This window comes from Corvus hawaiiensis, chromosome Z (assembly GCF_020740725.1).
Source record: "Corvus hawaiiensis isolate bCorHaw1 chromosome Z, bCorHaw1.pri.cur, whole genome shotgun sequence".
Taxonomy (NCBI): Eukaryota; Metazoa; Chordata; class Aves; order Passeriformes; family Corvidae; genus Corvus; species Corvus hawaiiensis.
This window is the reverse complement of record NC_063255.1, coordinates 1,652,140-1,671,170: the sequence shown is the minus strand read 5'-3', so window position 1 is coordinate 1,671,170 and position 19,031 is coordinate 1,652,140. Positions and strand designations below refer to the sequence as shown.

Here is a 19,031-nt window from a genome sequence, read left to right as displayed (position 1 = left end):
CTGATACATTGACTATTTTACTTGCACCAACTTAGGGTGAGATTTTTACACTAACTGCCTAAAAACTCAATGGCAACAAATGCTCAGGATCATCAGAGAAAAAGAATTCACATCTGTCAAGCCTCATTTGAAAGAATACGAATTGCTGCACATCTCCACATAACACTAATCCACGCAAAAGCCATTTAAGGTTCAATAATAAACATATTTGCCTCACGTTTTTCCCCACTTTCCCTTCACAGACTAAAGTCAAAGAAAATATATCAGAGCTGCAAATGTTTAAGCTGTTTTTGAGGACGATACCTTGACACTTTTCCTGCAGTGTCAGGTCAGTAATCCATACCAGGACAAAGGACTGGGATCCAGGCTCTATGCCCCAGCACAGCTCACACTCCAAGGAAAAAGGAACTGGCAACTGGGTAATGAATTCAAGTTGGCTTTAAGCAGCACTTTACCATCAGGTTGCAGCAACAGAACCATTTCAGGTAATGAACAGCATTTCTCAAAGCTAACCTCCAAGGCCCTGATCGTGCTAAGGCGGCACATTCTTGAATGAATGTAATTGCACAATGCCATTGACTCTGATGGCATGGGAGAAGGACGGCTGCAAAGCTGATTCTCCATACAATGTGCCAGAACACTTCTGAAAGGGAGCATTGTAATCCTGTGAGATACATTTTGCTGTTGAAACAAACCTAGCATTAAGAAATAAAAGATAAGCAAAATGGGTAAACTAAATGTCGATTTGATATTGTATTTCTTAGTCTAATTTAAATTAATCCATAATAAATTTTACCTCTGCTACTTTAAGACATATTTACCTAATTTACAAGGCTCAGCAGAACTGTATTTCCTGCTTTCACACACAGTGTCAAGCTCGCTATGAAACTAAAACTGTCCAGAATTTGTTCAGCATCCCAGAACTAATCATTGCTTGTTAGCTGCCTCTTTGCTAGTACATGCACTAAGCCAGTCTGCCTTCAAAAGCAATTTTCCTGAGCTTGACTGCAACCCAAAGAGGGTTTAAAACAAAACAGGAACACACATGAGTATTAAAACATCACACAATGAACATGCAATGCAAAAGGAAATAGTTAAGAGTGGCAAACATATCTCACATCACAAAGCACAGTTGCTGCAATAAACAATATATAGCACAGTCACCACAGAATTATTAAATATTAGAAATTTCACATAAAAAACTGCTATGCTAATACTGTGCCTAATAAAACATGTATTGTATCCACTATGTTTCTAGAATTTGCAAGAGACTGAAAGCAACACTGGCACCAAATCCAAATGAAAGCTGCCTGGAAAACTGGTACTGTGGGCTTGCTCCCCGTGGGATAGCAAAATATGTGCTATTTCGCATTCCCTCCTCCCTGCTTTAACCAGTGTTGGCTGCTCAGTAAGTGAGGGGTGTGGTGTGCCTGTGTGACATGTCACCACCAGGATCTCCCACACATCCATGGTACATTGAAAACCTTAGAAACACAGAAAGGTTTGGGTTGGAAGGGACCTAAGGGCCATGTATTACCACACCCCCTGCCATGGGCAGGGACACCTGCCACTGTCCCAGGTTGCTCCAAGCCCCGTCCAACCTGGCCTTGGACACTGCCAGGGATCCAGGGGCAGCCACAGCTGCTCTGGGCACCCTGGGCCAGGGCCTGCCCACCCTCCCAGACAGCAATTCCTTCCCAATATCCCATCCAGCCCTGCCCTCTGGCACTGGGAAGCCATTCCCTGGGTCCTGTCCCTCCATGCCTTGTCCCCAGTCCCTCTGCAGCTCTCCTGGAGCCCCTTTAGGCCCTGCCAGGGGCTCTGAGCTCTCCCTGGAGCCTTCTCTTGTGCAGCTGAACACCCCCAGCTGTCCCAGGCTGGCTGCAGAGCAGAGGGGCTCCAGCCCTGGAGCATCTCGGTGGCCTCCTCTGGACTGGCTGCAGCAGCTCCAGGTCCTTGTGCTGTTGTTCCCCAGGGCTGGGGCAGCTCTGCAGGTGGGGTCTCCCCTGAGCGGGGCAGAGGGGCAGAATCCCCCTCCCCTGCTGCCCACAATGCTTTTGAACATGTTTTATCCAAAGATTAATATATTTGCACATAAAATGTACCAAATAGTAATGAAAACTGTAATTCTTTGGTAAGGACAAAGACAGGCTGTAACACCATCTGTGGGTATCAAAGCATCTTTAGAGACCTGCTGCTCAGGGCTAAGTTTTATATCCTTTGCCAGGAGCACTGGACAGAAGGGTGGCGATTTATAAATCAAAGTAATTAATTATCCTCTGCCTTTAGTAATTTATAAATTCCATCTCTTCTCCATACAGTCTGATCACACAATAAAACATTGCAGTACTTAATACAGGATGGATGCATGGATTCACACAAAAAAACTTCTGACACCTCAGTTATTCTGTTGTATTTGATGCTATTTACAGAACCAGACAGGCAAATTTCCTGAGCATACAGCTTTTCTAATCATCCAGTACCAAAACAACAATAGAGAATTAGCCATTTAAAACTGCTACCTCTATATTTTTCCAGCAGCAATTTTTATTTCAAATCCTCTGTTCTCCTCCTATCTCAAAAAAAGATAACCTGTAATGAAAATATGAGATTTTATGGTCTCCCAGATTAATGTATTCTAATATATCTCAACCGATGTATAAATCCCATTTCAGAAAGTGATACCAGTAAAAAAATTTCTCCATCAGTTTTGTACGGGGTATAACTAGATGAACATTTTTGCTCTAAAAACTTCACAAGCCTGTTACATGAAAACACATATCGTGTCATCAGTGCTTATTTTCATCCACAGAACACCTGAAAGATCCAATATTCACGGAGTAGCACTTAGTCTCCCAAGGATGATTTTGGCAACTTAATGTGTAGTACTGTCACTGTACAGAATTACCAAAATTTCATGGAAAACAAGCTGGGAGAACTACACTATTACTTTTACCTTTTCAGGATATCATTCCTACATTACATCTAAAAGAAGATTTTAGTGTGGACTGCCCTTATTATTAGTATTCATTTTAAAATAAGCCTTTGAAATCACAGGCTTTTGACTACTTTAATACCATATCCCTGTTCCAAATTAATCTGGAGAATGCCCCTGGGACAGCTAGATTTTCACCTCCTGTTGAGATCTTCAGAGTAATTCTCCATCATTATGTACTACTATAAAATTTTTTCTTTGTACAAAAAGAGCTATTTCAGCTTGCATGCCATATTTTCTTCCCTTGACAATCAAGCTGGTTTTACTTATGTTTACTGTGTGGTCCCTTGCTATTGTGTGCTGGCTTAGCTGGGAAGCTGCATTTCCACCCTGGATGCTTTCCATGTTCTGATCAATTTTGTCACGCAATTTTTTCCTTGTTTTCCCAAAGCTTCTAGGATCTTGGTTAATATATTTAATTATCCACAGCATCAACAATGAAATAGTAAAACTTAAATTTTTAGTTAGAGTAAACAGCTAAGAGAAATCCTTTGGGTATGGCAAGTAGGACTTACTCTTAAATTCACCCTTTATACAGTTTCTTTAAAGCATCTATAATTCTGTATCACAAACAAGGATTTGGGGCTGATGAATTCTCATCATTCTTATATAATTAAAAGTGATCAGGCATAGAAACAAGAGAGTTCCTTCTTAATTGTCAGTCTCTTCTCCCAAGTAACAACCGACAGAAGAGGAAATGGACTCAAGCTGTGTCAGCAAAGGTTTAGGTTGGATATTGGGAAAAAATTGTTAACCCCAAGAGTGGCCAGGCACTGGCACAGCTGCCCAGGGCAGTGGTGGAGTTCTCATCTCTGCAGAGATTCAGAAGCCATGTGGATGTGGCACTTGGGGATATGGGACAGTGGTGGCCTTGGCAGTGCTGGAGGAATGGTTGGACTCCAAGATCTTGGAGGGCTTTTCCAGCATAAACACTTCTGTGATTAACTGCCATGAAAATTTCCTGAACTTGAGGGAAAAGTTCTATCATTTCCATTCTTGAAAAGCAATTTATATAGACAATATTACAAATAAAACAATGGTGTCAAGGAAGTATTAGACACTTGCATGTAAGACAACTTAAATATCTGCACCAATTCCAAACAAACTATGCAACTGCAATGGAAGTCTTGTGAATCACAGCTCATGTTCTTATGTCAAATCTTTGGAAATGGATTAAAATACTTTAACATAAAGAGCACTTAAATCTTCCAAAGGCCAAAGAATTTGTGGTCTAAATTTGAAAAGACAAACCCAAACCATTATTAGACTCCCATTTCTAACACACTTTTTAGATATATACATCAAGGATGCCATAAAGACATAAACCATCCCCTTAGAAATTAAAATTATTCATCAGTTAACTGAAAACATGCACAGATCAGTCACAGTGCATGCAGCATGCAGTAAATGGAGAGCAGAGGTTAATAACCTGGAAGCATAGGATCTGAGAATGTGAGAACAAGTTAAAGACAAGAGTTCCTCTCCATTGTCACTGAGGGTCGAGAAGCAATGCTGCAGCGTAGAGCAGTGGGAGTGGGGGAAATACAGTTTGTCCAAGACATACACATATCTCCGCAAGTGGCGGCAGGTATAACTGAAAGACAAGGGTAGAGGGAGACAAAACAGAAAAAGAGGTGTTTTCCTTTAAGAAAGCTAATTCATGGTTTAACATCCCTGGCTTTTGTGCCAAGAGTCAATGGAAGATGCCAAGAAAGCAATGGAGCGGTTTGACATAAAACAACAGTTTCAAGAAACAGAGGGATCTGTTTGCCCCTGTGCCCACACGCTGGTTCTGTCACTGCTGCACGGGGAACTCGCCAAGTCTCACACATCAGACACAATAATTTGGGCTTCTTTTGGATGTGTGTGTCATTTCTCTCCCCCCCCATCCCTTTCTTTTCTTGATATCATCTTTATCCCAAGTTTTATCCCTCTCTCAAGATGCCCAAAAATTATAAAGACAGGAGGCTGGCCCCTGGTTTACAAAGATTACCTTTAAAAAAAAGACTGAAAACGTTCACAAAATTTAACTGTCTTTCATGGAAACTGACAGTTGACTTACAGGGAAAAAAACCACACAGAATTATTGATCAGTGGGAACTGCTCTTGAGCCTGGGATTTCAGTGGTAGAGTATTCTTGTATTTAATTCTAGTTGCTCAAACACGATGCTTAATCATAACAGGGTTACTCAATTAAGACTTGTCCAGCTTTTCCACGAAAAACTATAGTTACTTCCATGAAGTAACTATAGAGCAAGCAATAAAACATTTAAAATTGATATTAAGCAACCCTGAATGAGCCTGAGTAAAAGATATATTTATTGCCTATGCCTATGCACAGGATATCCTCCCACTCATAGTGGAAAGAAAAATAAGTTCATTAGCGTAGTTCACCTGCAACAAACTCCATCACTGGTAAAGTCTGAGGCACACAGAAAATATAATCTCAACTACCTTTTATTATAGGGTTTGTATAGAAAATACTTCACTGCATAATGGTGCACAGCCCAGGGCGTGCCAAACGTGATGACATGATGTGATGTGATGATGTGACTCAGTCATTTTACAGCTCAACTTGGTAATCCTAGAGGTCTTTTCCAACCTTAATGATTCTGTGACTCTAAGTCATCCAGAAAGTGCTTTAACCAGCCTAATACATTGTGAGATAAAAACGCCAGCTGATGATGGTCCTACCAGGCTCTGCTGCCCTCATTTGCAGCCAGGGGACATGGCTCTCTCCAGGAAAGACATACTCATGGAGTGCTAAACTGGGGACATTTCCCATGGAGATCTATGAAATTGTCTTTTGCTGATTTTGGCAAGAATCAACAAACACCTGAATGCTAGGCTCCAGCATTCTCACCAAATCAAAAACCCCCATTGTTTCGTGGCTTCATAGGTGGAAAACTGGCCCAGGGGTTATTCACCCAACCACCTGCATTTCACAGGCTAGTCTCTCTCTAAATCCCTACCTGACATAGTCACATGTGGCTGAAACACTGAGACAAAATCATTGTGTACCTTGAGCAAAGAACAGGACAAAAAGAGTTCCACCAAGAGCTGATCAGTGCAATCAGTGGGGCTCAAAGCCCAAGACTATCAAAACCAACACCTCCCTCTGCTTTGCTTTAAACAACACTCACTACTGGGTTAAATCAGTCCTATCTTTGCTCTGGAAACTGAGGAACACAAAACCCCTCTTGGCACTTCATTTGCAGATATAATAATTTTCAGATGAAGTAGCTTCAAGGAAGCAATTTCCTAAGCTTTCATGCCTTTTCTGCTTTCCTGACCACAGCATGTTCTGAGCAACACAGGCTATTCTATTCACTCCATAGGCCAGGGATGGAGAAGGATTTACAGGATCCTATACTGAGGAAAATCCTCAAACCACAAACCTGCCCTTCCAGCTACCCAGAGAGGCCACATAATTTTTCCAAAACCAGATTAAAGAGCATATTTTAGAATGACGATGCTTAGAAGATTTAAGTGATTTTAAGTCCACTGTTACCATTTACTGTATTTAGCCAGGCTTACTAGAAAACTCCTTCCAGCCATTCAATCTTGTTAGATTTATCAAGAAATTGAAAGGGCCTTCCATTATAGAATTCCAGAATGGTTTGGGTTGGAATGAAGCTTAAAGCTCATCCCATCCCACCCTCTGCCATGGGCAGGGACACCTGCCACTGTCCCAGGTTGCTCCAAGCCCCGTCCAACCTGGCCTTGGACACTGCCAGGGATCCAGGGGCAGCCACAGCTGCTCTGGGCACCCTGGGCCAGGGCCTGCCCACCCTCACAGACAGCAATTCCTTCCCAATCTCCCATCCAGCCCTGCCCTCTGGCACTGGGAAGCCATTCCCTGTGTCCTGTCCCTCCATGCCTTGGCCCCAGTCCCTCTGCAGCTCTCCTGGAGCCCCTTTAGGCCCTGCCAGGGGCTCTGAGCTCTCCCTGGAGCCTTCTTTTGTGCAGCTGAACACCCCCAGCTCTCCCAGGCTGGCTCCACAGAGAAAGTGATATCACCTGTCTTTGATCCCTGTCAACATTCTCCATAGACTGGAAGAACAATACTTGATCCCCTGATCACCATCACTATATTTAGGCTTAACTGACCAACTGGATCAGCCCACAGCATGTGGTGGGAGGAGGAGAAGTTTCCCCAAAACATCACCCAGAGGTTCTGGAGACACACACAGGGTGACATAGTGCCAGCAGCACTCCCCTCCATTGGCTGCTCCTATTTTCAAAGCTGAACTTGTCTACTGAGAAGTTTTATGTTAAACCCACACCAAAAGCAATGCAATCCCATAACTCCATGGCTGTTCACAGCCACTTTGACCAGCAGAACTTACACCATATTGAAGACTAAGCATCTCTGTTATTAAATCCTCTAAAGTAAATCAGAATAAAATCAAGGCTTAAGAGCAGAGTTTCTTTAAGACCATGTACATTAAGAGACATTGACATAAATTTTCACTGACTGCTTGTGAGTTTGAAATCAGTTTATTTGATCCACCAGATATGAGGTCTCCAGCTACATCTACTTTTACATGTTACTGAAATTCTTGTTTCTGCTTGGTTTTGGGGGACATTTCTTTAACTTTATAGCAAAAGGCTATCCTCAACTACAATGTAGTACTGAAATTTTTGAAAAAGCACTACTGCAAAAAATAAAGACCATCATATTTGACTGATGGGGTGTGTCTGCGTGTGTGTGCTTGTGTATTATTCAGGTATTCTGTTTACCTGGAGGATGAAAATGTAGCTCACACTGTAATAAATCTCACTTCAAAAGACTGTAATCCTCTCATATAAAAAGCCATCTGATCAACATTTTGAATTCTGGTAAGACAACATGACAGTGTCAACTTCTAAAAGCTAAAAGGTAGAGTGCCCTGTTACAAAACTGTATCAGGGAAATTAGGGTGGACTTGAGTTATCCCAATCGAAAAAAAAGTAACTATTCATGTATTACAGTAAGCTTTCACTCTCTTTATTTTTTGGTAATAAAAATAATAAAACTCCTCTTTTGCCTTCCCACTACACAAAAATATACAGTGACATTCAATAGAAATTTAAATTTATGAAATAAAAGTTCCACATTCTCCATTAAAACTTGAAGTTAATAATGTTCTTTGTCTTTAACAGCCATGGCTATGAAAGCCACAGAACCCCAAAATTTTCAGATCCAGAGTGACAGAAGTCAGCATCAATATTTTGGAGACTAAAGTGTCAGGTTCCTTTCTGTCTGATAGTTCCCCATCTCTCATACTGGATGAGCTGCGGCCCCCTGTGATTACAGAGTATCAGCTGGATGGAAATGTAAACATGGAAACCCAACAACATCTTTAAGATAAGAGAAGATGCTCAAAACTGACAGGCATTAGGGCAAAGCACCAAACTCAGTCTTTATAATGGCAGAAAGAAGCATTTAGAAGGCTCCAAGGATTTACTTCCATAGGTATTTTTATAGGTTTCTTGTTTTCCACTTTCTCTTCTACACATTGAGGGTGGAGAATTGAAAGAGACAAAAATTGAACAAAACACCAAAATCACCATAAAAACCACTTACTTGCTAACCATCAATAATGTGAATTTTGGAATAAAAATATACCTACAGTTATTCAATACTGTAAGAGACAGCACAGAGAACCTGACATCTGTGAAGAAGCCTGTAAACTACCTGCTATTTGAGAATTTTTTCTACTCATGTTTCTGGCACCCATTAATATTTCCTTCCCTGATCCTGGCACTGTCTAATCTTGCCCAGCAGCTGGTATAGGCAGGGACAAAGCTGCAGAACTGGCTGGCAAATGAAAATGAAAAAAAGAGAAGAGAAAAGGAAAAAAAAAGGAAAAAAACCCCAAACAAACCACATTAGTCAGCTGTATCAACCTTCTAGAAAAAAATAAAAAAGAGAATTGGCTCAAAGGGATAATTGGTCCTGCTTTTAACTCTCCCCAACTTCTGAACTGTCCTTTCCTCTGCCACCCTCCAAGGACAGCCTGTTCTCATCAAGAGGTGAACGCCTTCATCTGACTGCTGTGAGAATACTCTCACCCATTTATCCCAATCTCCTGTAATCCTGGAGCTCTGGTACTCTGCCTGAGAGCTTTTTAGATTTGTCTGAACCAGAAGTAGTAAAAATGAAGGCTGAGACCCTCTACTGTACTCACCACTCAATGCCTGATACTCAGGCACATGTAGGGGAAACAGGTCATTTCTATATACATATAAAAATTAACCCAGTATATCTACATTTATTTGCAATTAAATGCAGTTTTGATGAAGGCAAAGAAAAGTTTTCTTTCCTAAGAGCCTGGCTAACCCCAAACAATAAAGGTATTCTGATGACAGCAGTTAAACAAGGGCATCAAAGACACACTTTAAAATCTATGGAAGTTTGATGCTGAGAGCCAGAGGGAAAGTGGAGGTTTCTGCATGAAGAGAACAGAATATTTTCAGTAGGAAGGGACCTGCAAGTTCTCTGTAGTACAGCTGCCTGACCGGTTCACGGCTGACCAAGCTAAAGCATGTTAAAGCACTGACAGAGGTTGCCCAGAGAAGCTGAGGCTGCCCCTGGATCCCTGGAAGTGTCCAAGGCCAGGTTGGACGGGGCTTGGAGCAATGTGGGGTAGTGGAAGGTGCCCCTATGGCAGAGGGTTGAAATGATGTAAGACTAAAGGTCTCTTCCAACCCAAACCATTCTGGGACTCCATGACGGTCCATCTCTCCAGGAAAGTCTGTTCCAGGGTTTTACCACCGTCTCAGTAAAGAAATGCTTCCTAATTTCCAGTCTGAACCTCCCCTGGGCAGTTTTGAACCATTCCCACACCTCCCCGGGATCTAGTGATAGGACAAGACGTGACTCCCTTCCTCAGGAAGCTGCTGCAGGGAGCAATGAGGTCATGCCTCAGCCTCCTTCTGTCCAAACTACTCAAGCCCGGACTCTTCAGCTGCTCCTCACAGGACAGTCCTTCCAGCCCTCTCACCATCTTAGTTGCCCTTCCTTGGATGCATCCAAGGACCTTCACATCCTTCTTAGATGGTGTGTCCAGAACCGCACACAGTGCCTGAAATGAGACTACAATAACACTGAGCGAAGTGGGACAATCGCCTCCCTTGACCAACTCATTTTGCTGTGTTTGATGCACCCCAGGATGTGGTTTTCCATCTGGGATGCCAGGGCACAGAAGGATGTCACAGCTTCCTACAACTTTAGTTATCCTCCTGATCATCTGGAAGCCATCCAAGCACCTTGTGTGAAACATGCAGATAGTCAAAACAACAAATAAATAAGACTTTGCTAAAGACTCTCCCAAAGTTTCTCTGAAAATTTCAACATCCTAAATGGTCACTGCAATTATTTTGGTTTAGGTGATAATATCACTACCAATATTTAATTCAAACTTGACATTAATTCAAGAAGTGTACGTAAGACAACAGCCAAAGACTAAACACCTAGCAAAAATAAGAGTTTGAAAATAAGAAGTGCTGAAATTCATGATACGCTTACATTCATTTTTTTAATCCAAAATTTAAGACTTGAACAAGACAACAGCACCAAGCAAAACATGCAAAGCCACTTACATCCTTATTTGTTTAAACTAGAAAGCTGATATTTTCTCTAGTGAAGTCAACTGCAATTTTAAAATAAATTTATCAAAGCCAAAAATGTAAACAGCACCAGGCCAACATCTCAACAACACAGAAAGGAAGCAAATTGGGCAGGGTACAGAAAAATGGTATAAACCCAGTGTTCACTAACCCCTCTACAAATACAACCTGGGCTGAAACAGCATATACAGGATTCAAAAAAAAAATTCCCAGTATTAATGTTTAAGTAATCGTAATTCATAATCTTCCTCTTGGCACATGCCAGATTTTATGAGAGCTATAAATCTTTAACATTATTGAGAAAAAGAAAGGTCTTGAAGACATACATGCCATGTGTATTAATTAGCTCAGAGAAACTAGATTAATCTGCGGCAACAAAAAAAAGCCAATTCTGCTAAGCCTGATTAAATACTTAGGTCATATTGTTTCTGTGGCAGAATTTGAAAAATGCACAGCAAATAACATCTTTCCCTGAGCTTGAAGACTTAATCACTGTATTTTCAAAAGGCACTTGTGTTGCAACACGACTCTACAGGAAAGCCAATATGAAGGTCTTTAAAAGAAAAATAAATGAAAGTATAAGCTAATTAAACTAGTACACGTTACTCAACACACCAAACTACCTCTGTACACGTGGGCAGAACGTCACGACATGCAGCGAACATTTTATTACTGTTCATGTTTGATAACTTGTGTTCTAGGAAGTCCTATTAGTCACTACTCCTCTGTTCCCAAAGACAAACACAACCAAAATACATTCTGTACTTAAACACTAAATATATGATAACAACAATTTATTAGATCATCCACTTCATGAGAACTGATTTATATTCTGCCTGAAATATCACCAATTAATGTTATTTCATACAGTATAAAGAGCTGAAAGGCAAATCATCTCTCCGCCTATCTGAAGGCCAGGTTGGACAGGGCTTGGAGCAATCTGGTCTAGTGGAAGGTGCCCCTGTCCATGGCAGGAGGGTAGGAACAAGATGATTTTTAAGATTCCTTCCTATCATGGGCCAGTCTAGGATTCTGTGATTCTTGCCAACAGTGAAATGCATCATATACATCATGGAAAAATAGAATTTTGGATTGAACTTTTCATTTCTGTTTAGTACACTGCCACTCATGACACAATGAACTATGGTACTGATGAAGCACAAGAGACATCTAACTATCTATTTCTTTTTCAGTACCAAGAATGTTTCAAAAGATTGACATGCCCACGATCATTGAAAGGTGTTCTGAGCTTCTTTGGGGTTAATTTCTGCCACTGTGGTGTTAGCACAGCAAAACTGCTTAAGAAATTCCCCATTTCTCATACAGTTTTTCTGAATTATTTTTCTTAAGAGTCATAATGTTTTATTAGAGTCATAGTTAAGATGAAAGAGACCTTAAGGTGTGTCTAGCCCAACCTCCTGCTCAAAGCAGGGTTAAAACCTGAGGAGGGATTTATTTGGTTGGGTCTCAGAAGCCTCCAGGGACAGAGACGCTGCAACTTCCCTGTGCTGCTGTGCCAATTCTGCCATGACCATGAAAAATTGCATTGTTCCCTCAGCCTGGAACTTCCTGACCATTCTCTCTCATCTTCCTGCCACACCCTTCTCTGTAAAGAGCCTGTCTCCATCTCCTCAGTAGCCTTCTCATACACACGGGAATGCTGCTCATCCTTTGTGTGAATCTCCTGCTGTAGCCTTGCCCCGAAGCCTTCTCCCCTTCACTGGGCTAAACAAGCCCAGTGCCCTGAGCCCACCTTCCCAGCCATCATGCAGCCCTCCACAGAACTCCCTCCTGTTTAGCAACCCCAAAACCTGGAAGCACTTTTCCAGATGTGATCCAAAACAGTGGTCTTGCACTGGCACAAGTCAACACACATGGCACTCTCGGATGTGTTTTACCAAGTCCTGTGAACATGGATGTGCCAGTTCTCAACTAATCCTGACTTGATCCTTTTCCACTGCTGGCACTTTCCTTCCTCCTTGATCCCCACCTAATGTCCGTTTCTAAGGAACATTCTCACAGACTTCTAAAAATACTTCATTCCTGCAGGCCTTCCTTTCAGATACAAGTATCCCTAAATTTGTATCTTATATCATGGAGTGATGACAGGATTTTAAATTACATTACTGCAAAACAGCAGTTTGGCGGCGAGGGGTCACCATGGGGTTAAAGGTGCCATAACAACACAGAAAAGGATGAAAATTATTTAAATACTTAAGAAGCGATTATTTGTGATAATGTGTCACAGATGTAAGTTCCCATGCCCTGAAGCAGCACTCTGTCACAGTACTGGCCAAATGTACACGACAGGCTTATGAGAGGAGTATTATCTTTATGCATGAAAGCATTTATAGTGAAGAAGGGCAAGGAAATGAAAACCAAACAAGTTCTGGAGATGTCTGATAGACTGAAAACAAAACGAGAAATATATGAGATTCTTCTATAGAAAGGCCAAATTACTTCTGTACAGATGAAGTTCCATCAAAAAGAACAAAAGGATTTATATATTAAAAGCAGACCAAAATAACTGATGACCTATAAGCAAAAAAGATATAAAAGTGCTCAGGAGAAGTGTCTATTCAGTTCTGATGTTTCAGACAAAGGTGAAGGCTTTAATTACCCAGATGCACTGGTTACTTGGAAGGCACATATCCCTGGAAGCTTAAGAGATGCTACTATGGGAATGTTGTTTTGGAAACCTCCTGTGCTTTTATCCTTTGGCTAGACACCTGTGATAATTCACAGGCTCTGCATGGGATTACAGGGATGCTATGACACCCTCATTAACACAGGCATTTGCATCTCCGTCTGCCTGAACCTCCATCGGGAGACAGCAGCAAGCGAGGGCAGCGGTTGAGCCCCTGCTCCTCTCCCCCACCCACCATCCATCCAATCTAAGCCCCTGCAAACTGGGGTACTGGGAGACAGGCCCTAGCACACAACTAACAAGTTACAGAAGCATGTCTCCACACAACTTTATAGTAAATTCATTTATTCATTACAAAACTAAGTGCATTTACTTTACCTAAAAGCCTGTTATTTCCTAAACTCGCTGAAGGCCATTACCATTAAAAAGGCTGAGTCATTCAGCGGTTATAAAGACCTGCTGCACATTAAAGTTGTTAAATCCTGATTCTTTCGCCTGTACCTATAGTTTCACCCTCCATTTACAAATGTCAGATGATTCAGTGTGCAATATTGTCTTTGAGAGCCACAAAAACTCCAGTGAAAATACATGGTGGTGGGAAATACCTCAGTTTGAGTACTTAAGAGACTCAGAAATTTCACAAACTATTATTTTCTATTCCCAAAATCCACTAGAAAGCCTGTTTGAAAATCCTCACTGAAGTATGGGGTCTGAATGAACTAAAAATTTCCATGTGTGGTGGAAAGGAAAGTTATCAGGAGGACACTCACACAGGTCAGTTGGGTATAACACAGCCCTGCTTGCCTCCCTGCAGCCACTCATACCTATCCTGGTTTCACACAAGTGGAGAGGGACATCAGTTCACTGAACTGCAGAGCTGGAAAAATACTAGACATATATAATGACATCAGTTAAAATGTGAAATAAGCAGCAGCCTCCTGACAAGTAAAAAAAAAAATATAATTAATGCTATATTTTTGGCTACACTTTTGTTCCATACTAATGTTTACTCAGAACCATTTTAGTTTGTCAGATAAATCCTTGTAAGTTCATTAGTCATTCATTTCTTTAGGTCACAGTGCACAGTTTTTCCAAAGAGAAAATTTCTGAAAAGGAAAGAGTACATGTTGTATCAGAATAAAGTATTAATGAGCCAAATACCCTGCAACTGAGGATAAATGACAGGTTCAAGCAAGTCATTATCTTGAGTCACCTCTATTTCTGTTAAGGAACGCTGTCCCATAAATATGTTCCACTCAGAACAAACGGAGAAGACAAGACTGCAGTTTCTAGGATTCTGCTAGAATGGTAAATCATAGTTTCTAAAAGACTATCAGAATTCCCTTGTTTTTTTAAATCTCAGAAAAAATCTTATGCAGGACAACTTATTGGTATAAAACAGTCTTTTTAGAATACAGAACCTGCAAGGATCACATCTAGATATCTTTTAGGTCCCTTCCCACTCAAACCATTCTGTGACCCCCACATCAGACATCCAAATCCCAAATAATAGAGTGGGACACAACCCAGCAAACATTTCGGTAGCCTTAACATTTTTTCCAGCTAAAAGAAATCAAAATTGCATTAGCAGGACTGGAGTAATGCTACTGGCTTTCTCATTTTTGCTTCCTGTAGCCATTAAACATGCAGAAAACTTAAGTGGCAGAACTCAGAACAACCTCAGCCTACTCTGCAAATTCATCTGTAAAACAGCACTGGAAGTGTATCGTGAAAATAGTTATTTCTCTACAGGTTTCCTCAGATATTTCTCCTTCTCCATCAGAAGAGATTCACAAGATCAATAGTTTCAAGGTTCCACCAAAAAAGAAAAGTTTAATTCCCCAATTTGAAGACTACATCAAATTACACTGTTTCCAAAGAGCTTATGATTATGAATCATAATTAAACTAATAATAATTAAAGATGTCACGATGGGGCCTTCTCCCTCCTAACTCTAGCTCTGTGTGACATGTGTGATGCTCTAGATGCCCTGAAACAGGGATCAAGGCTTCAACACACCTCAGTTCTATGCTAATTTGAACCACACATCCTGCCAGGCAGTGACTTGCAGCTTGAAAGACTCTGAAATACCACACAATATTCTCAATGGTAGAAGACAAATGAGTCATAGTAGTGTCCTGCCCCCTGAAAATGACAGAATTATCCTGCTGGTTGCGGCATACAAGTCAGCAGAGACACAAAAAGTGGTTGAGGGAACAGCAAACTACCCTGTACAAAGTTGAGCTTTCAGAGTGGTGCATATCTTGATACTAAATACCTCTTTAAGCCAGATCAGCAATCAAAATGTCATTAACTGCAGAGCAGAAGATAAGATAGTTTAACCACACTGTGAGAAAAACCTGACACAGAGAGAAGCAACTGTTTCCCCAGTAGCCCTCTGTGGTTCACACTGAACCAATCTGTCCATCTGGGGAGACTCCATGACCCGTGACCTGGGGGTCCTGGGCTGCAAACACTTCCAGTGGCACGTGGGGCACTTGACTGCTCGCGCCAGATGGGGGACGAGGGTATTACTGTCCCATCAGATGCCCACTCAGAATCCCCAGCAGGTTCAACCAGGCTTAAACCAAGTTCAATGATATTTCCATGTTGGAAACAGCTGATATCAGCCTAAAACTTCACCTCCATATGTTACACACAGGCAAAAACAGACAAGCCCACATGGGGGTCTTGCTGTTTACATAGCTAAAGCAGCATTTTAGTACATTTGACCACAACTACACTCAATTCTAAGTAACAAAGAATGCTTCTTTCCTCTTAAAAAATTAACTTCATTCTATTTACATCCCTAAGTAATGCCAGCAAGAGCCCATTTGCTACTAATATTCTCTTTTCCCGTGTCTGAACAATTGTTCCCTCCCCTTTTGTCACAGCCTTTCCTACTAATTGCAATGACACCTCCCAATTTTGGAATGGCTGATCAGCTTATAAGCTTCCCCACAGCTAATCTAGGTCAACAAGCTACTAATAAGGCCAGCATATGTTTCTTTTATTTAACGCTATTGAGATCTCTATAAATCACTTCTGCCTCCTGATAAAAGGCACCCCAGGGATTCGAGACCCTCTGTAGGTTTGAGGAGTAACAGTGACAGAGCAGAGAATGAGTGGTATAAAAAGCACTGCACACAGAGCAGGGAGCATGTGCCTGTGCACAGCTCAAGGAAGAGAAGGCAAAGCTGCCCGAGGGTTTGACCGGGTGACTGAAACAGTGTCGCCAGGTGTCCTGCTGTGCACACAACCTCGGCCACTGGCAGCCCACAGGTGGAAAGCAAAGCTCAGGCTCGGGGGCTTGAAGTTGCTTGATCTTCCATTTCCACAGTGTCCTCTTTCAAACATAGCCTGAGCTATAAGAATATCATGAAGGCCCTTTTTCTGAGAAGGCATTAGTTTTCACTCTACTTGGAACGCATAATAAAAATGGGATTACCACTTTTGCAACATCCTGCACCGCACAGGGGTTTAAAAAAATCTCATTATTAGGCAGTTTCTCATAAATAGAATATAATTTTATCATGGAATCATAGAATGGCTTGGGTTGTAAGGGAGTTTAAAGATCATCTCATTCCAGCCCCTGCCACGGGCAGGGACACCTTCCACTATCCCAGGTTGCTCCAAGCCCTGTCCAACCTGGCCTTGGACACTTTCAGGGATCCAGGGGTAGCCCCAGTTTCTCTGGGAAACCTCACCACCTTCTCTCACTACCCTCACAGCCAGGAATTCCTTCCCATGTAACCCTGCCCTCTGGCAGTGGGAAGCCATTTTATATCCAGGCTAGACAATAAATGTTATCTTTTCTAAACAAAAATGCTACAAACTATTTCAAAGTTAAGAAGCATTAAATTGTCTTTGAGGATTTTAATTCTTACTTTTGAGGCAAAGTTGACCAGTCAGTTCTGCAGCCTTTCATGGTGAAGAGGATTTATTGCTAAAACCTGTGTCTTACAGCACATGGTAAATACCACCCAAATGAAGGATGGAGGGGAAAACCAATACAGATTTTTGAAAGGAACAAGTTCACCAGTCTGAGTATTGTATGGCAATGTAAGTTTGTTGGGATGAACAGGTCATCAGCTACTGCTTTAGCGCAAACACAGAAAATCAAACAAGCTGGTTAAGTTGCAGATAAATCACCTGAAGCTGTATACACAAAAAGTGCTCTTTGCCTGTTCACCTCAGTGACATGATGTCTGCATGAAAATAATCAGGGATAGGAATTACGAAAAGCCACCATTTGTATCGACAGGTTACCCCAAAGCATGAAATTGCAGAGTAGGTCTGAGGGACATCCTGCACTGCCAGTGAAATTAACATAAGCCTGAGGTTAAAAATTTCATTTAGAAAATTTAGGAAATACTCATACTGTAGTGATAACTTTCATTGAAATCATTTCTTTCTAGCACAATCCATATGTGATTCAAAAGAGAACAAAATAACCTGTTATTCTTGAACAGCTCAGACTGGAGCTACTTGAGTTTCACTATCAGAAACTAGGGATTTTTGACTATTCCACTCACGTTATTTGCAGAGGCAGATTTCACTGCTTTAGTGAAACTGTTCATTACCCTCAATTCCTTCCTTTCTTCTTTTCTTTTGGTTAAAAAAAGGAATGGGAAAGCTGATGCTCAGAGGGTTCAGTATTGAGCAGTACAAAGCTGATGCTTAGAGGGTTCAGTATTTAATAGCTCTGGCCACAGGGCACTAATTCCAAGAAGCTTCATCGTTTATTATGTTATAATTTAACCTGTGAAGTCCCTCAATGTCTGCTGCCGTGGGAGCAGAAACAGTCTCTTTTCTCTAGGGCTTGCCATTGTTAACACTCCTCTGCTATGATTAAGAGATCAGTAAACTGAGATTTAATTTAATGGCCCAATTAAGAGATGAAGATTTGAACCCAGATTGTAAAAACCTTGTCTATTGATCATTCCTACAGTGCCATTACAGCCTACCCAAGCCCAGGCTCCCAGTGAGCATGGTATGATGCAAACCTGTGTGTTTCAAATGATCCCCAGAGCTGTGCAGCTCTAAGCAACATAAATCCCTTGTTCCAACAGTACCAATGGAGAAGGAATAAAGGAGAGAGGAACTAGTTTTCATGTTATGTGTTAATAAATGCGTAGGTTGGTGATTTTGTTAAAAATCAATCACTGAACATTCTACTAGTGTTATCTTGCTTTGATTACTGAAAGGTGACATTCCTGAAATTAAAAAGTTTTTCAAAATAAGGTTTCCTAGTGTCAAAGGGCTTCAACTCCCAAATCTGGAACAATTTTAGGAAGTTTTCTGTCTGAAAAACTGCTCTAATTTAACCCCATTCATTACTCTACTGTAAGAAAGATGCCAGAACGATGAGTTTAACAAAATCACTGCATACCCTATTCACCTAATTTGATTTGCTCAATTTAGACACCTTAGTTGAAGTCTGAAATGCCAACTTAGCTCAAATCTTACAATTTAAAAATCACAACTCCTGTATGAGAAGAAACACTTCTATTCTATACCCACATTTCCAAAGGAGAAATAAATTAGAAAGCAAACAAGTTTGAAGCATTCATGCAGCAACCTGGATTATGCTTCCAAGCTTTTGCCCTTAAGAAGCACCTTTGATTTTGGTAACTCCATCTCACAAGTTCTCTAGTCCAACTATCCCATTGCTATTCTCCAACGAAAGAGGAAGCTCTCTGTTACAGAGCTTCCAAAAAACACTGTGGACATCAAAGAAAAAAAGGCAGGAAAACCAGAATGCTCAGAGTGTCT

At 41.3% G+C, this 19,031-nt stretch overlaps 1 protein-coding gene across 10 annotated transcripts in view; it reads right to left on the bottom strand.

Annotated features, from left to right (window-relative positions):
* The window catches only part of DYM (dymeclin), a 211,246-nt gene that overhangs the window by 88,595 nt on the left and 103,620 nt on the right, over positions 1–19,031 (bottom strand). For 6 of the 10 annotated variants that reach the window (XM_048291048.1, XM_048291038.1, XM_048291041.1 and 3 more), the window contains one exon: positions 4,425–4,589. The exons of the other annotated variants lie outside the window; for them this stretch is intronic. In XM_048291048.1, the coding sequence (XP_048147005.1) occupies positions 4,425–4,589 (165 nt within the window). The remainder of the gene's footprint in view (positions 1–4,424; positions 4,590–19,031) is intronic. 10 annotated transcript variants of the gene reach the window in all.